General features: G+C 37.7%; 6 protein-coding genes across 9 annotated transcripts; 3 read left to right on the top strand and 3 right to left on the bottom strand.

Moving 5' to 3' along the window:
• Window positions 1–401: 401 nt before the first annotated feature.
• On the bottom strand, window positions 402–2,187 carry LOC113202176 (alpha- and gamma-adaptin-binding protein p34). The gene is made up of 6 exons (XM_026416281.2): window positions 2,005–2,187; window positions 1,568–1,758; window positions 1,366–1,489; window positions 1,130–1,288; window positions 839–1,060; window positions 402–741 (listed from the first exon to the last, which is right to left on the bottom strand). Exons 1-6 carry the CDS (start codon window positions 2,069–2,071, stop codon window positions 548–550), a joined length of 957 nt encoding a protein of 318 aa, XP_026272066.1. The 5' UTR covers window positions 2,072–2,187; the 3' UTR covers window positions 402–547.
• Window positions 2,085–4,389, top strand: LOC113202177 (plasminogen receptor (KT)). 3 transcript variants are annotated; one of them, XM_052267287.1, is made up of 5 exons: window positions 2,085–2,232; window positions 2,614–2,717; window positions 2,798–2,928; window positions 3,008–3,117; window positions 3,204–4,389. In XM_052267287.1, exons 2-5 carry the CDS (start codon window positions 2,637–2,639, stop codon window positions 3,341–3,343), a joined length of 462 nt encoding a protein of 153 aa, XP_052123247.1. In that variant the 5' UTR covers window positions 2,085–2,232; window positions 2,614–2,636; the 3' UTR covers window positions 3,344–4,389. The 3 variants fall into 3 exon arrangements, with proteins under 3 accessions (XP_052123247.1, XP_026272067.1, XP_052123258.1); XM_026416282.2 differs by having other exon boundaries at window positions 2,113–2,221; XM_052267298.1 differs by lacking the exon at window positions 2,085–2,232 and adding an exon at window positions 2,262–2,371.
• A 1,510-nt stretch (window positions 4,390–5,899) lies between these two features.
• Window positions 5,900–7,259, top strand: LOC113202168 (MIT domain-containing protein 1). Its single transcript, XM_026416274.2, has 5 exons — window positions 5,900–6,104; window positions 6,187–6,348; window positions 6,435–6,673; window positions 6,772–6,977; window positions 7,068–7,259. The coding sequence occupies exons 2-5, from the start codon at window positions 6,201–6,203 to the stop codon at window positions 7,228–7,230; spliced, it is 756 nt and encodes a 251-aa protein (XP_026272059.1). The 5' UTR covers window positions 5,900–6,104; window positions 6,187–6,200; the 3' UTR covers window positions 7,231–7,259.
• On the bottom strand, window positions 7,239–9,143 carry LOC113202165 (trans-1,2-dihydrobenzene-1,2-diol dehydrogenase). 2 transcript variants are annotated; one of them, XM_026416272.2, is made up of 7 exons: window positions 8,979–9,143; window positions 8,623–8,824; window positions 8,399–8,529; window positions 8,174–8,331; window positions 7,836–8,085; window positions 7,551–7,701; window positions 7,239–7,478 (listed from the first exon to the last, which is right to left on the bottom strand). In XM_026416272.2, the coding sequence occupies exons 2-7, from the start codon at window positions 8,822–8,824 to the stop codon at window positions 7,372–7,374; spliced, it is 999 nt and encodes a 332-aa protein (XP_026272057.1). In that variant the 5' UTR covers window positions 8,979–9,143; the 3' UTR covers window positions 7,239–7,371. The 2 variants fall into 2 exon arrangements, with proteins under 2 accessions (XP_026272057.1, XP_052123231.1); XM_052267271.1 differs by having other exon boundaries at window positions 8,623–8,889; window positions 8,979–9,136.
• Window positions 9,144–9,827: 684 nt separating this feature from the next.
• Window positions 9,828–13,138, bottom strand: LOC113202167 (DNA repair protein complementing XP-A cells homolog). Its single transcript, XM_026416273.2, has 6 exons — window positions 12,772–13,138; window positions 12,512–12,626; window positions 12,287–12,414; window positions 11,484–11,649; window positions 11,175–11,292; window positions 9,828–11,096 (listed from the first exon to the last, which is right to left on the bottom strand). Exons 1-6 carry the CDS (start codon window positions 12,909–12,911, stop codon window positions 10,942–10,944), a joined length of 822 nt encoding a protein of 273 aa, XP_026272058.1. The 5' UTR covers window positions 12,912–13,138; the 3' UTR covers window positions 9,828–10,941.
• Window positions 13,139–13,353: 215 nt separating this feature from the next.
• LOC113202169 (protein cramped-like) lies at window positions 13,354–20,611 on the top strand. The gene is made up of 16 exons (XM_052267260.1): window positions 13,354–13,909; window positions 14,243–14,541; window positions 14,679–15,051; window positions 15,164–15,518; window positions 15,599–15,864; window positions 15,951–16,174; window positions 16,283–16,533; window positions 16,615–16,851; window positions 16,926–17,018; window positions 17,115–17,279; window positions 17,396–17,521; window positions 17,601–17,859; window positions 17,943–18,158; window positions 18,257–18,351; window positions 18,432–18,533; window positions 18,677–20,611. The coding sequence occupies exons 2-16, from the start codon at window positions 14,244–14,246 to the stop codon at window positions 18,782–18,784; spliced, it is 3,168 nt and encodes a 1,055-aa protein (XP_052123220.1). The 5' UTR covers window positions 13,354–13,909; window position 14,243; the 3' UTR covers window positions 18,785–20,611.
• Window positions 20,612–21,765: the final 1,154 nt, after the last annotated feature.

Below are 21,765 nucleotides of genomic sequence, written 5' to 3'. Positions count from 1 at the left end.
AGTAATTTGTTGTTCATTTCAAATGTTACCCAATGGAGGGCGGGGAGACAAGGGGCATTAGCTCTACTCGACGCCGCCGCCCCCTCCTCTCTGGGGCCTCGGTTGGAAGGGTAGAGGACTGCGACTGAAAGTCACTGACAGACAACGGCACTGGTTTGTTTTTTTCGTCTTTCGCTCGCTCTCTTATTTGCTGGACCAGGAGTGTTCTGCACTTCCGGAAGGCCTTTTGGTGCTTTAGGAGGGTCGCCCCCCCCCCCTCCCCCCTCGATCTCGTCCCATCCCTCGGTCCTTTCATACCCGCGGTCACAACTCCGGAAAAAGATCTTCGAAATGGGAGGGGAAAAGATGCAGCACAGGGAGGTGTTATTCTCACTCAATAGGAAAAATAATGAATGGACGTGTGAAAGAAAGTTGTTTTTACTCCTTCATTGTCATCAGTGAAAAAAATTAAAGTAGATGCAGATTATTGGATTTTGAGAAAAAGCAAGGGAATGCACATATGAAATAAAAACTGAGAGTATATTATGTATGTCCTTGTCTATAAGTATCATTTTTCATCTTCACTAGAATCACTCAACTCTTCGGTGTCGCCACCCATGACACGCCAGAAAGCCTTGACTACCTGTTCAGCACAGGCTTTCCTGTCATCCGTTGTCATGCCTGATACTCTTTCTTTCATATCTGCTAGATTTTGGAAAAGCCTAAAGAAATCATCTGTATTCCCACCTGAGCCAAGACCATCTGCAACAAGGCGGTAGAATTGTGACCAGGCATTCATAATTGAAGAATTAACATAATGTCTGTTGGTGTTCTGCTATTATAAATTGACAATAAATACCTGGAGGTTCATCTAGAATATTAGGATCAAATCCATGACCGCTATCTAGGGCTTCTTGATTTAAGCGAAGATTCTGAAGCTCTTGACTAAGGCCATCGTCTCCTGCCTCCGAATTGGCAAGCAACTCACTGAAATCAACATCACTTGGAGAAAGTGACCTGAAATTTGCTCCTGGATTGAGAAGCAATGATTGGATGTTTCGGGAGCAGCTACTGGATTCTCCTAGTAAGAAAGTAAAGATAAATTGATGTGAGGTTAAATCAAGGTATTCACTATTGCAAATCAATGTACCTTTCATAATTAATTCTGGCCATGTATGAGCGTGTAAAGCCTGTAGAATACGAGGAGCGCCTGTAGTTTCCAAAAAGTCCTGGTCCTCTTCCCACTCTTCATCTTTTGAAGGATTGAGTTCTACTAATTCGTACCCTCTTGCTATACACCATTCTTGAGCTTGTGAAACATGAATGAATTAAGAAAGTTAATCCACACAAAAACATAATCATTACTTATTTGGTTCATTGTGTCACCTGTAAGTTTACTGATGCCTGTTGATGGATTTTCTTCACAGTTCTCACAAAGCAGAATGCGGATGTCTGGGTCAAATTCATTAATGAATGGTTCCCATTGCTGAACATCAATAAGCCCCTCGTTCTGAATAGAAAATAAACCATTGAAAACAAACTTGAAATATTGATAGAAGAAGTCACATAAACAAATAAAAATTATCACCTTTCTGCTATCAAAATAGATGATAACAGCTTGGACAGATTCAGCAAATTCAGTAGTTCCCAGGTTTTTATCCTGCAAAGTGCAGACATGGACGTCTGCCGTGTAATACTTTGTATCAATGTGCCAGGGGTAGGCAACTATTCCATTTTCAAGATCAGAAGACTGGTTGAACTCCTCGTCATTTACAATCACTAGAGAAAAAGAATTGGAATATTGGAATACAACAACATCATGCGTAGTTCACATAAGACAATAGAGATTGGCATACTAAGGCAACACTTAATTTTAAATAACTGAGCACAATTAAGAAACTGTAGCATTGTGAGGTACATAGACCGTTAAATTGATTGAAAGCAGTAATAAACCTCTCATGTTGACAGGCCCCTAACCTTTACCGACCTTCTTCCAACATTCAAATAACTATAAATTTAACTTACATTTTACGATTTCACATGCAGGTTTCGAACAGCAACTTACTGCTACCGCACATGGCTTTCTTGTCATTCTGTTCTTATTCTGTAAATCTGCAATCTCTTCAAACTGAATGACAGGAAATAAAAGCAGACCGCAGCAGACTGACAGTACCTGACAGTACAGTACGACAACCAACAAACGACGGTCGTGGTGTAGCAAGCAGAAGCAGAAGACAGACAGGAATTGTTTTGGTTGGTTTTGGTCTTTTGACATGTTTATATTTTGCGACCATTATAATTTTTCTCCATAAACAGACCCCAATTGTTATTTTTAAAACTATTTCACCTTTTAATATTTAGATTGAACAGGATTGAATAGTTTTGTCTCTATGTAAGGTTATGAGTAATGTCACTATTTTCACTACTGCAACTTTTATGAAAAACATTTTTCTTTTTACCAAATTGCATGAAAATGTTGTTGCAGTTTCACCTTGTGCAACATTGAATTGATATTGACAACCTCTTTTACAGGTGTTGTCATTATCATTCATTGAGATTGATGAAAATGCACAGGCTGTGATTTTGATCGTCATTCAAGTTAATTACATGTTACTGTTTAAATTTCCTCCTCAGATACCTTCAAGCTTTTTACAGCCATGGGTTCAGTTGTAAGTCGATCAATGGAAGACGGTATGTCAAAAAACCGTGAATTTGTGAAAGAGCTGAACACCATTATGGTATGCTATAGTAATTTGTTGTTCATTTCAAATGTTACCCAATACATTAGACTTAACATAAATTCTTTTACACCCTTCAGGTTGAGAGACAATTACATTCCCAGAACCAAATGAGGGAGCGACTCATGGCAATGCAAATAGCAAGAGCCCGAGAACTACTAAACTGGCTGACTGCATTTTACGTCATTGGTGTGACGAGTCTGTCTTCAGCGTAAGTTTGAGAAGCAGACTGATTTTGAAATCATTGCATTTGCCTTCCTTCCTTATATATTTATATATTATGTTCTTAGGTATCGCAAGACTAAAAAGCCAGGGTTTCTGATGCCAATTTTACCACTGACATTTGTTCTGGCATATCAGGCTGATCTGTCTTATGGTACTAAATTACATCGTATCAGAGGTAAAAAAAAAATTGGAAGCAAAATGTTTAACTTGTAGTTGTTTGATTTCTCTTGTCACTAATCTATAACAACATTTTTACTACAGCTGAGGCAGAACACATTATGCAGCATGAAACAGAGACTCTCTTTCTTCCATGTGGTGTTCCCACAGTTTCTAGCATTGATCTTGCCCGCCAAGTTGAAACTGAGAGACAAAAACTTCACCCACACATGCCAGCATTATAAAAATGTTTGATATTGGATATTAATTCCCTTCAGTTACATAGTTGTTTGATGAACCAGTACTTAAAAGAGCAGTATTGCTTTTCTGAGATCCGTGCCACCTGTTTTGTTACTTTTTCTCATGCGTAGGTAATTTGACATTTCACAGATGTAAGGAAGTGTCATGTTATTGCTGGACTAGCTGTGCCCAACTACACCCTCTCTATAAGGTCAGTTTTTCTAAAATGTCAGTTTTTCGTGTATTTTGAAGGGTTTTTTTTTTATTCCAATTAAGGAAGTTTGTAGGTATGGATCTTATTAATTATTATGAAATATATTTCAAACTAAATAAAATATGTCATTTTAAAATTTATATCTATACTCATTCAAAAAATTGTTATTAAATATGTAGCTGTTGACAATATCATTATTACATGTAAACTTTTAAAGGACAAATAATCGATTTGTTTTTGTGTATCACTCTTCTATATTGTACCATTTTTGTATATCTTTACATTTATTCCGTAAGTTCCTACTTGGTAAAAACGATCCTTTGGAAGTGTAATCTTGTATTTCAACTGCTGTGTCAGTTGAATATACAAAATTTCTTTTATTTCTCTAAGAACTATGAAGCCTTAATGACTTGCCTCTAGCGTGGAATAACTTTCCAGTTGAGTTTCACCACTGTGAATGATTTGTGATTGTGTACAGGCTGTTTTTAAACAATTTTTTAAATCAAGATTTGTTTTAAACTCATTCCTATGTATTTGTTAAAATAATCTTACACTGTTTGAACACTTTTTGAATGTGGGGATTTTGCTCACCGTGTAAGCTTAGTAGTCTTGATGATTAGCGCTGTTGTCTAAACAGATATCACTCCAGTGTATGTTATGATTATTTCTCTGTTACATTTATTTTGCTGTGATTATTAGTACATTAGGACTGTTTGAGATATTACCTGTTCATCATAATTTGTTTGATTTAATACGTCATTTTCTTGTTCATAGTCTCATTTTTGTAAAAATGATTTTTCTCTGAAAAAATAAAGTTTATGATTCATTCTATCCTAATTTGTTTGTGTTATTTGTGTGCCTGCCCTCTAACTCTAACTTATCCATTCAAACTTGGCGCTGCGCTATCTGACTGCTAGAGTTTTAGAAGATGAGAAAGCGAGTTCCACGATTCGTCCAACGTAGAATTTTTCATAAGTAAGACCATTTTCTTGTTGTTGTGGCCTGTATGTTTGTGTTGTTTGTTCAGAATGCAGCGGAGGAGCACACGGGAGCTGTATAGGAGCCACCCGAAGCGCTCGGGTGGAGGAGGAGGGAGATGCGACTCGGCCGCTCGGCTCGGCCAGGGAGGGCGTCCTGAAATTTAAAGTACCCAAAATTTGGCTGGAAGAAAAGAATGCACATAGCAACTGTCAGCTGACTTTTGTTGAATAATTGATTAAGACTGATAGGAATGTGTCTTTTGATTAAAGCTAATGAGTGATTCATAGAAGTCCAGACATTAAGTTAAGTAGTCAATTTTGAGTTAATTTTCACCACTCACTAAACTACATAATAGATCAACCAATTTTTTTAAAAAAAGAAAATAATAGCAACAAGTTTTATCTTTTAACACGTATTAAATTTTCAGAGTTGAAAGAAAGTCAGCAATGATATACATGAAACAAACAGCTGCATACAATGACGCTAATGAAATTTTAAGGACGGATAAAAAGCAAAGCCCTTCGTTGTTGACTTACCCAATTACCACACCACCTTCATGAAACCACTGCTCAGATCACAGCGGAATCAAATTTAATGTTCTTATAGAATTAAGTTACGCCCTCCTCGCATGGATTCTCTACATTATCGTAAAGAAAATATTCTGATATTTGGTGATGAAACTAAGTGGTTTTTCAAATTTATTTAGTACGCTTAAATTGAATCTTTAATATAGTTTATAAGGAAGCGCATCAAATGAAGTCAGAGGATTTCTGGAGATCTTAATCTATAGACCGCTTTAAAAAATGTAATGACATACTAAATATTTTAATTGTGTGTGGTGGGCACGGTCAACAACTTGATTGATATTATCGTAAATCCTTGCTGGCTAAATTTTGCGTTTTCGTAAAATTTAGTTCAGTGAAAATTATGAAAATAGGCCGAAAGGAAAGGGTACTGGGTATAATCTTGAATCGCCTAGTGTACTTTTTACAGGCATTACCGCATTTTATGCGCTTTTACACATTAAGTGCGGGACATTTTGTTGGCCTATGCACCACTAAGACTGTTTTTAGGTAACACCTGTGCAGTGCATTTGTTCGGTAATGCGCATTAATTGCGCAGGAAATGTACTACTTTATGAGCGATTATAGCACTTTATTCGCTGCTCGGGCTAGCAATATTTAACATCCAATAACATTTTAAGGAATTCTCCAGACTGACAGCACACTGCTACAGCTGTCAGCTGCAATGCCCGTTCCGGGCGCAGTAGACAGAGACAGAGTCGAGACCGCCGGGCCGAGCCGAACTCCCCACCCCGCTTCGGCCACTTCGGGTACTTCGGGTGGCTCCTATACAGCTCCCGTGTGCTCCTCCGAGAATGCAGTAAACAGAACAGATGTTGCGTTGGCCTGTTAGGCCAATGCTCAACTTTTTAATTTTAAAACATTTATGATTTGGATTTAATAAAAGAATGTTTGTGTTATATTTCGTTTTGATTGCATGACATTACAAAGTCCGATTTTGTATTTATTTGAGGTTGGGCTCATACTACTGACAGTCTTTGTAGAAAGGTGAGGACATACAACACCTATAATTGTCATTGTTTTTGCACTATTTATGTTTCGATTAGTGTCAATTTTTTTCTACTTGTAGGTGTTCCTCAGAAAATGTCCTCGTCAAGTGGGTTAGGTCTTGTTGGGCCTGCAGTCACCTCCATCCTCCAACGAGCTGTTGAACTTGACAGGAACAGGAGGTACACTGAGTCGCTGGTTTGCTATGAGCAAGGCTTAAGGGTATTAATGGAAGTTATCAAAAGTAAGTGTTAACATCAATTAGCCCTATCAAGAAAATTGAAGTCTGCTTTCTCTTTGTAATCTGATTTGTCTTCTGTAAACATTCAGCCACAACGGATACATCAAAAAAGGCACAGCTACGGCAGAAGGTGGAAGAGTACATGTCTCGCGCTGAAATGATCAAAAAGCTCATAGAAGAGAAGAAGGCTCTTGGTGAATACAGAGAACAAGTTGTGATTGAGGCTGACTCTACTGGGCACAGTTACCAAAGCGTATTTGGACGTTTCCTGGATTCAGAAGTGACTGACATAGAAGTAGAAGATCCATACGTAAGAAATTTCCATCAGGTATAGATTTAGTTGTTTTTTTCTGTCAAGGGTCTCCTGGTTTCTCTGAATAATTGTACTTTTTCTAATCCGTTGTCCAATTATTTATTTTTTTCCAGTGCCAAAATTTTTTAAAGTTCTGTGAGTTAGCAGTTACAAATTGCCCCAATCTGAAAACTATTGACTTGATAACAAATGTTGGGCATAATCCACAAGAAGCTCATGATACAAACAACTGGCTTGCGAGCCTAAAAAGTTCTCTCCAGTCCCGCAGAGTAAACTTAGCAGTTGAAATTCGGACAACACTTCACGATAGAACAATAAGGTATGGAATAAATACCAATTAAAGGAAAAAATTAAGCCCCTTAATTTAAGTTTGAAGTAATGATTTCATATAAAAAAAATTCTTTTACAGATTAAGTAATGGATGGATAATTAAAATAGGAAGAGGTTTAGATTATTTTAAATCACCTGATAATAAAATGTCCCTTGGAGTTTTTAATATGGATTTGAGGAAATGCCATGAAACAACAGTTGATATTTTCCATAAAGGAAATGTAAATAGGGTAAGAAAATAAACTGAAAGTAATAATCACAAAATATTTAATACTTTTCTCTTAAACTTCAAATCCAAAAATAACAATATTGAAAGGGAATAACCACTCAATGCCAACTTGTTTGGAAGTGGGAGAGCTCCCACGCTTTCAGAATTGTCTTCCTTAGGAATCAGTTTTGAAAACAACACCAATCTGAGCACGAATTTCATCTTGAAGTTTAGATATGACAAGAGATTCTTCATGAGTCATTTTAGGACTCTCATATAATCCTAGGCATAAGAATTACTTTGATTACAGAGGCTATATTTTTAACAGATGTATAACCTAAGAGAATAATATACCTTCATTTATACAGCGGCGAACCTCGGCTGCTTCATAGCGTAGGCCACAGCTATTGGTGAAATTAAAGGGTTGAGCAGCAGCAGGCAGGACAAACTCTGATGTCTTATCACCAGAAATTACTGATGTAGAACACCAGAATGGTTGGCAAATCTTGAGCACAATAAAATAAAGTAAGTTTTTTTTTTTACCGAAGTATGGAAAAACATGCAGGGAGGCTATGCTTGCACGGGTCCGTAACGCACCTTGGTGCACAGGGGTAGGAAAGAATGCATGTACTGACTCACCTTAATGCTACCCTTTGTGCCATAAATAACAGCATTATTTTCCATATTTGTCAGTGATGATGTAGAAAGGCAAGCTGTCTTTGATCCAGGGTAAGTCAAAACAATTGCTGCATTGTCATCAACTCCATCAGAATTCAAATGACCAACAGCTTTCACAGACAAAGGCATTTTGGGACCAAAAATCATTACAGCAAGCTGCAAGACATACACCCCAAGATCCAGAATGGTACCTCCACCCAAATCTTTTTGCCTGAAGGACAGATAAATAAATACATATCTCTTGTTATTGTGATATTTTGTCTCTAATCTAACAGAAATAAGAAAATGTTAATTCTTACTTAACACGAGCAGCTTCTATGTGTACTCCAAACTCAGCATTTAACTGAATAATTTCTCCTATTGCACCAGCTGACAACTCTCTCCGCACTTGTTCATAAGCAGGGAAGAAACGGCTCCAAATAGCTTCCATGAAGAATAACTTCTTTTCCTTTGCAATCTAAAGAAAAACAAAGTTGTTCGTACAAGAAAAATAGTAATTTAGATTGAATAGTCTACCTATATACCTTTAAAAGTTCAATGGTGTCCTTTTGATTCATACAGAGGGGTTTCTCACAGAGTACATGTTTTCCATGCTCTAGCATCAGCTTTGATACCTCATAATGGAATGGATTGATAGTTCCCACATAGACAACATCTGGAAAATCAGTATGAAATCAAATATGCACCTTTCAGGGCAGAGTGCCACAAACATAATTAAGCTCAAAGTAACTGAAACACGATTGCTCACCAACATCTGGATTCTTAGCAAGTTCATCATAACTAGAATGAATATGAGGAATATTGTGGCGTGCAGCAAAATCTTTGGCTCGAGCAGCATCTCGTGCTGCTATGGCCACAAGTTTGTGCTCATTTGCTGGCAGGGTAGCAACAGCAGTTGCAAAATCATGGGAGATCAATCCTGCACTAGCAATTCCCCATTTTGTTGCCATCTAAATATGAATACAATCTTTTAAATTACAGAGTAATTTGTCAACATAAAATAAAGAAGGAACAGCTGTGAGGAAAAGAAAACTCTTGAACATTATTTTTGATCTTTCACTGCTGAATGTGTGATTTTACACCGGCCCTAATTCATTGACACACCTTGACACACCCTTTACCCAGGCAAAATGAGTAGGAAAAGCCGGCACTTCAAACGGTTGTCGTCAACTGTATCATCAGACGTCGCACTCCGGTCCTTCGATGAGGCCTAAGCACTATCGCGTTATCTTTGAGATAATTGGCTGCGCAAAACCTGCTTAAACGTTGGGCTTTTCAGCGGCCACTCAGGGAAGGAGGCGGTGTCGGGTGAACGCTAACAGATTGCGATTCGAATAGAAAACGATCTTTGTGGAAGACTAAGTCACCATCATGGATACAACAATGTTAACAAGTCAGAAAAGGCAGCTAAGGGGGACCGGGGGGATACATTTAGCTCATGTGCATCTACTCAAGTGTGCAGGGTGGCTTAAGAAAGAAAGACAAATTATTAGACTTATCAAAAATTGTAATAACAATTACAAAACTGAATTTTCATTCACAAAAGTCATGGTTTGTTTAACTTCGTGAATTTTCATTCACATAAGTCATAGTTTGTTTAAGTTCTTTTTTTAAAACACATCCAAGCTCCCTTGCTGCTCTGTTGTAAAGGGGAGAGGGTGGGGGAACACGTTCTGGTAGAGACAGTCTTGTTGTCTAAAAATTCATAGCAAGTTGTTTTTACTTGTCAGAAAGGGGCTTACAAGGCCAGAGAGATGAACCCTGGGCATCAGGCTTGACTGAAGGCATGCAAAGACTTGAGGTAGAAAGGCAAACCCTGTTGTACATTAGCTTTCACCAAATATTTTTGGTTTACTGACAGATAATGCCCACTCGAATTATACTTTGGCAAGTTGGCAAAATTCTGCATTTTCTACGGTTCAATGTAATTTAGGAGATAAAGTACATGCAACATTTTAAAATACTCAACCAATATTTATTTTCAGCAATCGAGTTCTTCAAGGTAGAACCTTTCTCATCTTACTGTGTTTGCAAGGACATTTAATTCATTCATGTCACACCAAATAATGCTCTCTCACAGTGCTCTTCTTATAGGAGACACAAACCATGCTGTTTTGAGCATCATTTCACCCACCACTACTTTCAGTGTTAATAGTACATTCGAGGCCCACCTTCAGTGGCTGTGTGGTGGGTACATTAAAAGGCCTTACTCTTAAATCCATGTACAATCACTTTCCTTTATCACAGTGTTAAAACTTAAAAAGAAGGGCTTCACAGTATTAAAACTTAAAAAGAAGGGCTTCTTTTTGAAAATAAAATACTACACTCCTACAAATGACATTAAATGATAAAAATAAATTTAAATTTACTCTAACTAATTTACTAATAGCCGGCATACAAAAAACTCTTCATATTTCCAAGTGTACTTACTTGATTGTGCTATTGCTATTGTTTACAGAGAAGATACACATTCAAATGTTTCCTGAGAGTGAAAAAATCTCTTACAAAACTAATAATAACAAAAATAAATACAGTTAGAAAAAACACAGATAGTACGGTAAGATAAGAATAAGGACCAAATATAATACAAGTTTAATTTCTAGTAGACCTTATCCGCTCTGGATATGTAGCAAAGAAGTTAAAGGAAATCAGCTTCAATAATTACCATAGAGGTGTTTAGGCAGGTTAATTCTACAGTATAGAATACAAAATTACTTCAAATGAAGTCCTATTTCTGGCCCTGATTTCCTTGACTTCTCTCGAACAAGGGCTAAAAGAATCAATAGATACACATATTATTTTCACTCAAACATACCTCATTTACTCAATTCTAAGCAACACCCCCTTTTTTCAATCATGGAACCAGAAAGTCGAAGTGCAGCTTAGAATCATGAACCTATTTTGAGATAATGTGAGAGTAGTTTCTGTGACTCTCCAGTAATATATAGGGTCCAGATAAGAATTGTGTGCTGCTTAGAGTGAAATAAATATAGTAGTTACTTCAGAAAAGAAAACAATAAAAAGAAACACACACATATGAGATGTGTGACCATAAAAAAGAGTGGGATCACATCTTTTCAAAAGTGTCAGTAAAATTACATGTTGTGCAAGAACGAGTGTAAGTGTCGTCTTCTTCATTGTAAGACTCTGCACCAAAGGTATGTGTGTGAGCTGCTGCTGAAGTACGGTCATACAGGCTGCTCCTCACACTCATCCGAAGGGCTGTCAACAGGGCATCATCATACTAATTATGACTTATCAAAACACGTGTTTTTGGCACAAGAAGTTCCCAGTACTTACCTTTTAACTGCTTGTTGTACTTCTTCACTTTCGAGGCATTTCGTTTTTCATCTCTCGCCTCTTTTTCTTCCAATAATGCTTCTTCTGATCCCCACACTTCCAATGCTCGTTTTTCAATCTGATAGAAGTAAATATCACAGTTATTATCAAAAACGGGTATTAACACATTCAGTGCGGTGGGACCAGAAATTCTGGTCCAGAATGTGACCACAGCCTAATAGGTTTTCCAACCCACTGGACCCACAGCTGCTCCGAACATGTTAGAAGAAGCATACCCTTTTATATCTTTCAATGAACAACTTTCGTTACCTGCAAGTGGAGGTATAGCTTCATGTCACCCCAACGAGGATTATGAGGGTTTTTCCTCACAATAAACTTAAGGCATGGGAGTCTTTTGTCAAGATCGCAGTCCTTCAGTAGGTATTCAGTTTTAGCATCTGTCCTTGTGATAAGTGCATGTTTGTCTTCATTGTCTCTGAAAAGAAAAACATGTTTAAATTAAAATGTAGTGAACGGCAGTTCCGGTGTTTGACCGGTCAAAGCCTGGTTTTACCGAGGCAGTTTGGTAAAAGCCCGATGTAGGATGGTCGATCCGGACTTTGACCGGTGATATTGGTAGAATCGGGCTTTTACAATGCCCAAAACTGTATATGCTGTACCCAGATAATTTTTATATTCATAAGGACATTGCAACTTGGTTTGCAGAGGCACACACCTACCAGAAATAATTCAACACCATGAGTGTAAAGTACTTCTAGGCCAGCTAGGGCTTCACAAAGTGCCTTTGCCAGAAAGACTGCCAGAATTTCAGTAAATGGCCAGGAGGTCGCTCTTAGGTTCTAAGTGCCATCCTAGTAATAGGGCCAGTAAAATTTCTGGAAAATGCTTGGAAATAAAAATTTTCAGCTACAGCAGTTACCGTTTTGGGTGCGGTAAAAGCCCAATTATACCAATATTACCGGTCAAACCCTAGATCCACCATCCTACATCGGGCTTTTACCAAACTGCCTCGGTAAAACCTAGCTTTGACCGGTCAAACCCAGGATTTGCCGTTCTTCGGGGTTTAACCGAAACATACATGCACACGAGCTAATCATTTTCTAAAAAATTACCTGCAACCATCACATACAGAATGATTGAATGACTTCAGCAACCAAGAATCAGAGAACTCCTTCTGACATTCTTCACAAATGGGACAGTCAGGAGGTAAGATAGGTCCTGGGTCCTTGACAACTTCTGGCTGTAGGGAACAATGCGACCAACAATAAATTTTACCTGCAAATGTGAGTACGTAATACAGTGATAGCATGTATGAAAGGAAAATATGTACTACTTACATTGTCATTGAACAGGTTTCCCTCATCTACTTCTTCAAGCAAAAATCCTCCACCAGTATCAACAATTTTATTGCTTTTGGAGCGTGTAACAGTTTTTTCAGCAGCTGATTTATCACTAAAGAAAACCAGGAAACATTGAAGTGGTCAAACAATTTAAGCTTTTGGTCATTAAGTTGTCAAATAACTGTATTTGATCGTGTCTACTCTCAGGGGCCTTTTGACACGAAATACAATTAATAATATAAGAAAACAATACTTACACTTTAGCATAAGGATGTGGCAATAATTTAGCTCTTCGAATCTCTAACGCTTTTAGTCTGTTTTTTTCAATGAGTGCTCTCTGTGCAGCAGTCAGAGAACTGATGATTGGTTTCACATCTAAGCTATCTTCTTCTGACATTGTATCAGAGCTTTACTTTTAGGTCGTGACACGATTCGGAAGTCTTAGAGGATTTGAGAGTAAGTGTTCGACTGAGGCTCTGACTATTCCGTTCCGGCTAGAAGTTCCAGATGGCTAGCCAAAGTTTTCAAATGCCGCATTAAATTGCATCTAACTAATCTAACCTCTTACAAAATATAAAATGTCAATCGAAGACCGAACAATAACAGTCAGTAATTTTCGCTTCGCCAGCAGGCGGTGATTCCAGTAGGGCAAACGTATGAGAACGTAAAACTAGTCTGAGCATTTTATTGACTTATTTTCATCGCAGTTTCTTTTTAAAATATTGCCAAAACTTATCCGAAGCTGATTTAGAAATTCAAAAGGCAACGATTTGGAGGTCAACTTTGTTTGGAAAAGAAGGTTAAATTTCACTTTTATAGTGTTGGCCATTCAGTGGAACTCCAGTTTTCATTGGGTTGTAAACATTAGTTCGTGAAGGTTCGTGCTTCTCTGTTATTGGTTATTGTTCTAGTAATTGCCGTGGAATTTGATATTTTTTTCTGGATTTCGACTTTGTATCAGTACTTGACGCATGAGCCAACGCCGAATTTCAAGTTATGTTGCTGGGGTTGCTTTTGAACAAAGAGAGTGGAAGAGCGGGTCACTGTTAACGCCGCTAGTCAGTCCACTTTATTATTAGTTTCTAAAGAAGTTCTTCGCATTTTCCCCCTCATCATCAGTACACGGCCAACGAAGACGGACGAACCTCTTACATATGGTGCCTGTCTTATTTGAATAATGTGAGCAATTGTGATTGTGGCAAGGTGACGTGAGTTATTATTAGCTCTGTGATGGCTGTGATCGTGCGGAGACATGTTGAATAGTTGCTCGAGATTTTCACCCAGTAACACACTTGAAAATTCTGGCATTACGATTGCCATGATCTGAAAGGGCGAAAATAATCGTTCGCCTTTGTTATCATGATATTGTAGAAGATCGTCTGCGATCAACGCTGGGTATGTACACTATGCAAAGTTCATGGTTTTGGTATGGATGTGTTCTTGTGGAAGTAAATGTTACTTGGTTCTTAAGTGTTTTCTTATCACACACCAAAAAAGGAAATACCATATGAAAACATTGTGTTTCAATGAATTTGTTCAATCTGAAAAATTATGGTTGTTTGTTTTTGTGTTTGTGACTACCTACAACTTTTACCATGTTCTCATTAATATGGATACTACAACATTCCATCTGAATTTTGGCCCAATAACGTTTATTTTCAATTTTAACATTGATCTGTATCCTATTTTAGTTTGCTGTTCAAAATCCTCCCTAATATTGTGTTACAGGATGAGTGCTTGTCAGGTCAATGACAATGGTATCACTGGCCCAAAACCCTTCAACAATGCCTTTTGTATTGGAACAGAAAATGATAAAGCAGATTCCGTGTCAACTATGCCTCCAATGCCTGATGTCGAACAAGCTACAGTTGCAGAAGATCCACCCGAAATTCTGGGGTCAGTGGTCCAGAGTCATGAAATGGAAAACGGGGACAAAAACAGTTCTGTTCAACTTCGAACCAGTGCACGTGTTTCAAAGAAGATGCGCTTGGACATCATTGCTAACCAGACTCCCCCTGAGAGAAAAGGTAAATTCTACAACTACCCTGGACATTTTGAATAAAATGAGTTGTGCACAGTATTGAAAGAAGACTGCTATGACTGAATCCCTTGTATTTAAAGTTTTAAATAAGCCAATAAAAATAATAATTATTATTATTTTTAGATTTGCCTAAAGAAGAAGACAAGCTTGATGCCAAACCAAAGAGAAGGCCATTTGAATTGTGGCCATTAGAGGACAAAAATACTTTTTTCGAAGCATTGAATGAGTTTGGGAAAGATTTTGATGCAATTCAAAGATATTTTGAAGCTAAAGCAAAACGTAAAAGTCTCCCTGAACATATGATTAAAAATAAAGAGCAGATAAGACATTTCTATTATAGGACATGGCACAAAATATCCAAGCACCTGCGCTTCCCAGATGAAACGAAAAAGGCAACTCAAGAATTATATGGCCTCATTAACTTTGGAGAACTAAGAAAAAAACTAGGAAGTGTGTCAGAGAAAACCAGCCTCAAGCTCAGTGAACTTATTTACAGGTATAGAAAAAAAAAAGAAGCGTTTTGTACTATATTTTCTATTATTTGATTTGTTTATTTAAGAAAAATAGAAAGTTTTATTTAATGCCATAATTTGAACCTTTTTTTTCAGGGGCTTTACTACTATCAGGGTAAGAGGAAAAAATATTCGTGTGAAAACCCCTATTTGTCGAGCTTTACGCAAGTTAAACCAGCAAGAAGATCTAGCTGAAGATTTGAAGTTACCAACAAGAGTAACCGTTGAGCTGCAACCAAGAACAAATGAAGCATGGGCACGTGTGCAGGCCACTGCTCAAAATCCCAGGGTTCAAACTCTGTTGCCTCTGCAGCGTCGTTTATCAACTCTTCTTAGCTATCTTGAACAACGGTGGCAACCACACACACTTAAGCACTGTGAGAGACTGCAGTCACAGCTGAAAGAAGTAACAGCCAACATGGAATTGACAAATGACGCTCCATCTACAGCAGTAAGATATTTCAAATTTTAAATCCTTTCTAGTCTTTGGAAATAATTACATGCTTTATCCCTTCATATTCCTCCTTTTAGGTGGACAATGGAGTTGGACTGACTGATGGTAAACGAAATAACCCTGATATTAATCTATCTGATGACCTTGGATCAAGAAAAGAGTTTCGTAAGCCACAATATATTCTTCGTGTCGCCCCAAAATCCAATGCAACCATTACTCCTCTTACAATAAATCTTAGTGAATATTTTACCAGCTCCCGTTTAAGTTTAAACTCTCATGAAGGTAGATTAGGTAACCATGCTGCTGAACAACTTTTCAACTCAATGCTACATGCTAGCAAAGGGTAAGATCCGTGTAAACTAACTGGTTGAATGTTTACCATCTGTCTAGTAATGTTTAATTTTATTTGTTCGCTTGTACGGATTCTAGATGTGGGAGAAGGGGAACAAAGCGTCAGAGGAATGACAGTTCTAGTGATAAGAAAAAGGAACTACAGATATCTCAACTAGATTCATCACCTGAAAAATCAAAGGATGGTTCTCAGTCAGGTGCCTACACACAAGTTGAAAATGAAGATGAAAAGCCATCATGTCCTTTCCGCCTTTTTGGAAGTGGCATCAATCTAGATGCTAGCAGTAGTAGCGCAGACTCAGGTAAATCTCCAAATGCCAGCAATGTTTTTATTAATTTTTTTGTACCTATTTTCATTTCTTTTTTTAATGTATTCCATTTCTTTTTTTTTTTTTTTTAATCTGTTTTAGGTCATGGAGAGTTAAAGGTTAATGGGGAATCTGTAAAGTCTTCAGCAAAGAATTCTGGTGTTAAAGATGACACAGATAATGTTCAACCAGGAAGTTCCACTATTGGTGGTAATATTCAAGACAACGCTGTTTGCTCTGTAAACCAGCAGACCAATTCAACCGAATCCAATGAAGATGTTATCAAACGAGTCCGCTCTGGCTGGAATATTGACAATGCTAATGCTGCTACCATTGGTGAACTCTATTTAATGGTAAGGAGAAATCTACCTTTTAAATTTTGTTTCAATATTTTGACTGACTAAACTTTCCTGTTTTTGTTGTGTTTTTTTTAGTTTGGCGCAGATTCAAAAGTTAAATTGGAGTACTGGTGGGAAGACCGGCTACAGAGCTCATCTCCAGAAGTTACTTCAAATGTTTCAACAGACGCTAAAGATCTACAAAGTTTTATCAATAAACCATTACTTGAAGGTTTGATAGGCCAGAAGGATCAAGTGAGCCCCACCAATCAACTCTCCCTACCTCTGAAAAAACTATTGTCTCTTGCCAAAATGTGTAGTTCCCAAGCTAAGGTGAGTACTTCTTTAAAATATAACTACAGTATTTGAAAATTAGCACCCTCTAAAGAGCTTTTTGTTCTTCACAGTGCCCATGTGGTCATGTTTGCAATGGGACACCAAAGTCTAACGTGCCAAAGACAAAAGTAACCCGCCCATCACGAGGCATCATTGAAGTTGATGTGAGCATTTTTCCCTTTACAATTTTTTCTTCAACTTGTGTATAAATTATTTTATCTTTCATTTATCTTACTTTTCATCTATCTCTTATATCACAGAAGGTACTCAACTCTGATTTGCCACCTGAAAGCTCTGCTGTTCCCCCAAAGCTTAGCTCACCATCTATGAATGATGGCCCATTCCGGAGACCTCTTATGCCATCTCCACACTTTAAACCTCCACCTCGCCCCGGCACAGCTGATGCCTTTAAAGCTCAGTTGGAGGTTTGTTGTTTATAGTTACTGAAACACGTTTTTAACTTCAATATCCCTTAAAGATCATTATTGTTACCATATGTATTTGGTTCTAAGTACCTCAATATTTGTATATTTTCTTTTAGAAATTCAGGCCAAGGGGATGTAATCGCCGTGGAAGGCCAGTGTCTGTGAAGAAAAATGTTGTTGTCCCGAGAATACTACCTCTTCTGCCTAAAGCTCCTCAAACTCAATCTGTTGTTACCTTCCAGGTAATTTTGTTGAATCTTGTGATTTTATGTCAATTCAACAATCCTAGCACATGTTACATCACATGTATATTTCTTTCAGGTTTTGCCTCAAAACACTTCTGTACCTGGAGATTTTCTTCCAATAGCTCAGTCTCCTAGTATTCTCAATTTCACCCCCACTAGTTCATCAAACTTATTGCAGTCATCCATCCCACAATTTGTTCACAAAATTACTGAACCTTCACCACAAGTTGTCACCACTACCACTTCAACTGTTGGTCCTCAAATTGCAAAAACTATTCCCAAAGTAACAGGTGCAGATATTGACATTTCAATGCCTGACTTGTGTGAAAGTATGGGTACGTATGAGCTGTGCAGATGTTTGCCACAAGCTATTGTATTTGCTACTGTATTGAAGAATTCACTTATCTTCCTATTGCAGGAACCAAATCAAAGCCACATGTAACTGTGCAAGAGCAGTCTAACAAAAACAAAGGTGATCAGCCACACCAATCTTGCCATTTAGTGCAAGACCTTTTCCCTCCTACTTTAGACACTCCAGTCAACTCCCCACCCAGCATATCAAACCTACTGGATTTGTCTCTTCCTTGTGAACTTGGTCTAAACTCAAGCCCACTAATGGAGACTAATTTCACTGGTTAGTTGGATGATATGATACATTATAAATTATTGGAAAGAATCATATTACTTGTATGCTTCAGTCTGAATATCACAACTAATTAAAAATTATTGCAGGATTATTGTCTAGCACAGTTGGTCCATCGTCCCCACCACCTGCAAGTCCGTCAACTTTGTTAAAAGAAGATGAGAATCAGTGGCTTAACGCTGAGGTAAATTTCTTCGTAATGTATCTACAATTTTGTTACATTTGTATAACAGCTGTCACAACTTTCTGAATTTTTATTTCCAGGACTTTTCACTCAGTAGCTTTTTAGGACATCTTGAATCTCCCATGAAAGCAAATCCTGAGCCTCTACAAGTAAGCAACCAACAAACTTCAATAACGTCTGATGTAAGTATTTCTGTTATTACAAGTAACGTGGTCATCTTGAATTAGCTTGTCAAGTTTTTTAAACTGAAATCTACCATTTTCCCCCCATCTTTTTTCTTTCTCAATCATTTTTTTTATTTTTTGTTTTAAACCAATAAACACAGGTGGAAACACACATGCAATGCCTCATGACTGAAACTAGTTTAGATTATGTTGCAAAGTTTGCTGACCTAGCGGCCCAAATGGCATCAGATGGTGCAAGCAAAAATTGAAAAGATTGCAAGTGATTGTTGGCAGCTCGGAGTAGATTCAGTCTAGTCAATCCACAAACCACAATGTTTTGAAATATTGTAGGTATTGATTGATAGTGACAGAGCGAGTTAGGGAGCATTTGAAATTGGTCTATTCAGTGCCATTTTACATATTCTGTTCAGGTAGAAGTTTTATTCATTATTTGCAATTATGACTTGAACTGACATGTTTTTAGGACAGTAAGCCATTCCTTTCATGTATGTGTTTATTTTATTTTTTATTATCAAAAGAGGGCATGTAGCACTGTAGGTTGTTGTGTAAGGTAAGAGACACTTAATATTGATTGTTGTATGCAAGTCCTCTGCAAATCATTTTGTGTCTTCTCAATCAAGCTCTCCCTAAAATGCAACCCTGATTGTAGTAAGGAAGATCCATTAAAACGACCAGAGTTCTGAGCTGGGTCCAGAAAAGAGGGTGGCTGGGGTCTCTGAGTCTGCGCAGAGATCCAAAACTCGGCCTCTTTGCAGAAACGACCCAAGCAACCCTCTTGTCTGGATGCAGCTCCTATGTCTTTGCCAGGTAATTTTCTATGACAATACTGGTTGTTTTGATGTGAATTTTCCCCTCTTGTCTTGGGCTCAAATCCCTAAATTTATTGTCTTATCAAGAATCATGAACTAGGATGGTGCATTGACGCATTGTGTTGCGGCAATAATTACTGTTATGGCAGTGAGATAGTTGGCCTTCCCCCAACACTAAGTTAAGGGGGCACCCTAGTGTAGCGAGCCTAAATAGGAGTGATTTGCGTAATTAATTTTAGAGAACCCATAGTTTCTAGAACAAAACCGAGTATACCGTTTAGTGGCGCATACTTTTGACTATAAAATGCAATGCGTATGACGTCGATACGCCTATCCAAAGCTGAGATATCGCCTGTAGAAAACGGCACTGCAGCGTTGTCGTCTTGTCATAGTGTACCGGATTACGGCCACACCGTTGGGCCGTTGAGGTTCCGATTTTTTGTGGATGTTCCTAACACTTGTAGGTATGGCATGAACTAGGATATCTGGAATCGGTCACCTCCTTCATCCCGAAAAAAAATCAAAGCTATGAGATTTTTAGCTTTGTTAAGTTTAAGCTGCTCGAAAAAATAGTAAAAATTATCCGATTGCAAATATCCTAGTTCATGCCATACCTACATTTATACAGAGTCTAAAAACGCTTTGTTGGACTCTTTGAGACCAACGGCTCGACTTCAAAGAGGTACACCACAAAACGACAACGCTGCAGTGCCGTTTTCAACAGGGGATATCTCAGCTTTGGATAGGCGTATCGACGTCTTACACATTGCATTTTATAGTCAAAAGTATGCGCTACTAAACGGTATACTCGGTTTTACTTCTAGAAACTATGGGTTCTCTAAAAATAATTACGCTAATCACCCCTATTTTAGGCTCGCTACACTAGGATGCGCCCTTAAATACAGGTCTTGACCATTTTACTTTCTAATAACTAAGCTCCAGCTTCCCTTCAGACATTAGCCAGAAATAAGCTGGTGAATGTCTGCATTAATCCCATCAGTTCAAGTTCTGCCAGGAAAAAGAAATATTTTCGGACATTCGCCGGGCACCTTTGGCGAATGTTACTTTCGCCAGTGACAAACCGGCGAATGTCCGCGTAAAATAACTTTCAAAATTATATTCGGACATTCGCCGGTGACCTCCGGCGATTCGGACTTTCGCCGGCGAATGTCAGACATTCGCCAGCCACCGGACATTCGCCGTAACACAAACATTTTATTACTAAATTACTAAAGTATTGTTTACTTAAAGCAGCAAAAAGAAAAATGTTAAAAAATATTTAGCCTTGTCAAACCCGCTCCTTTTTGGAAGCATCTGTGATATTGTGTGCCCTTTCATTATGTTAGCACTACGTGTAACTTTGGACTTTCCACCTTAAAAATGGTGCTTGCAAACGTTCTTGTGAATCTCAGTACATTGTCCCGTGGTTCCTACTACAAAGGTATTTGCCTTGTGCTATTGTTTTAAAGGAGCCTATGCTTAGTTAATAAGCTGTCCCAAACTTACTGTTTGTTAATTCAAACACTACCTTTGTTTTTTTAATTTGTAACTTTTTTTCTTGTCTCTAACAATGTTGTCTAGAGCACTAGAAGCAGGTGTGTATTTTAAGTACTTTCTGTTTTCATCACAGTTTTACGTTTTTATGCTTTAGACTATTACTGTATCCATGTGATATAAATTGAGTTGATGACTTGTATTCTGACTTTTGTACTTAATCGTCATTTTTCAGGTTCTTGAAAATCATGTCAGATCCAATTATATTGTTTTATCTTTAAACAAGCACTTTGTACTCAGTGTGTATGATTCCTGTAGTTATTTTATGTTCAGCATAAAGTGATGCTCTTATTCCATTTTTAGTATATTTTATTTTCCTAAATTGTTTAGCATAGTTTAGTATAAATCACCTGACTGGTATATCAGACAGAGAATAGCTCCAATTGGAAGGAAAAACAGAAAGAAATCAAAGCATTCTACTTCTAAACTTGGGAATTAACTATAAATAAAAATGAGGTCAAACACAGGAGGTAGTATCAAAAATATATTTCCAAAATGCACTCATCGTTGGAACATTACACATAAAACTTTCTGCATGGTTGGGATGTTTTAGAAATAATTGAAATTGCTCACCGGACTACAGGACTGCTCCATAATGGATACTTGTCTGGTAGCTATAGACTCCCTTTCAAGTATGTGCACAAATTTTAAGTTAAAATACTACTTCAACTTCGGTAAAAGATTGGAGTTCTTAACATGAAAAAAGTTTTTCACAGCAATGTGGCCTATCATAATCAAACACATCACATTTTTCTTTTCCAAACCCTGCAGCAGGCCTTATTGTCTTGTTTTAATCAAAACCATACTCCTGTAACTTTGGGAAATATGACTAATTACATACAATTAGATATCCGCTTGATGTAGGA

This window comes from Frankliniella occidentalis, unplaced genomic scaffold (genome assembly GCF_000697945.3).
Source record: "Frankliniella occidentalis isolate FOCC.00 unplaced genomic scaffold, Focc_3.1 Scaffold4, whole genome shotgun sequence".
Classification (NCBI taxonomy): domain Eukaryota; kingdom Metazoa; phylum Arthropoda; class Insecta; order Thysanoptera; family Thripidae; genus Frankliniella; species Frankliniella occidentalis.
The sequence above is the reverse complement of the archived record's forward strand: the minus strand, read 5'-3'. Positions and strand labels throughout refer to the sequence as shown.

Bases quoted from the DNA above. Each gene is read 5' to 3' on its own strand.
- LOC113202167 (XM_026416273.2), bottom strand. From the start codon at position 12,911: ATGTCAGAAGAAGATAGCTTAGATGTGAAACCAATCATCAGTTCTCTG. The intron at 12,415-12,511 runs GTAAGTAGTACA...TGTTCCCTACAG, and splicing joins GAAACCTGTTCAATGACAAT to CCAGAAGTTGTCAAGGACCC. The intron at 11,650-12,286 runs GTAATTTTTTAG...TTTTCTTTTCAG, and splicing joins TCTGTATGTGATGGTTGCAG to AGACAATGAAGACAAACATG.
- LOC113202168 (XM_026416274.2), top strand. From the start codon at position 6,201: ATGTCCTCGTCAAGTGGGTTAGGTCTTGTTGGGCCTGCAGTCACCTCC. The intron at 6,349-6,434 runs GTAAGTGTTAAC...GTAAACATTCAG, and splicing joins ATTAATGGAAGTTATCAAAA to CCACAACGGATACATCAAAA. The intron at 6,674-6,771 runs GTATAGATTTAG...ATTTTTTTCCAG, and splicing joins ACGTAAGAAATTTCCATCAG to TGCCAAAATTTTTTAAAGTT.
- LOC113202176 (XM_026416281.2), bottom strand. From the start codon at position 2,071: ATGACAAGAAAGCCATGTGCGGTAGCAGTAAGTTGCTGTTCGAAACCT. The intron at 1,490-1,567 runs GTGATAATTTTT...TTTTCTATTCAG, and splicing joins TCTATTTTGATAGCAGAAAG to AACGAGGGGCTTATTGATGT. The intron at 742-838 runs GTATTTATTGTC...GCCTTGTTGCAG, and splicing joins TATTCTAGATGAACCTCCAG to ATGGTCTTGGCTCAGGTGGG.
- LOC113202177 (XM_052267287.1), top strand. From the start codon at position 2,637: ATGGGTTCAGTTGTAAGTCGATCAATGGAAGACGGTATGTCAAAAAAC. The intron at 2,718-2,797 runs GTATGCTATAGT...TACACCCTTCAG, and splicing joins AAGAGCTGAACACCATTATG to GTTGAGAGACAATTACATTC. The intron at 3,118-3,203 runs GTAAAAAAAAAA...TTTTTACTACAG, and splicing joins TAAATTACATCGTATCAGAG to CTGAGGCAGAACACATTATG.
- LOC113202169 (XM_052267260.1), top strand. From the start codon at position 14,244: ATGAGTGCTTGTCAGGTCAATGACAATGGTATCACTGGCCCAAAACCC. The intron at 14,542-14,678 runs GTAAATTCTACA...TATTATTTTTAG, and splicing joins GACTCCCCCTGAGAGAAAAG to ATTTGCCTAAAGAAGAAGAC. The intron at 15,865-15,950 runs GTAAGATCCGTG...TACGGATTCTAG, and splicing joins ATGCTACATGCTAGCAAAGG to ATGTGGGAGAAGGGGAACAA.
- LOC113202165 (XM_026416272.2), bottom strand. From the start codon at position 8,824: ATGGCAACAAAATGGGGAATTGCTAGTGCAGGATTGATCTCCCATGAT. The intron at 8,086-8,173 runs GTAAGAATTAAC...TCTGTCCTTCAG, and splicing joins ATAGAAGCTGCTCGTGTTAA to GCAAAAAGATTTGGGTGGAG. The intron at 7,479-7,550 runs GTATATTATTCT...TCTTATGCCTAG, and splicing joins TCGCCGCTGTATAAATGAAG to GATTATATGAGAGTCCTAAA.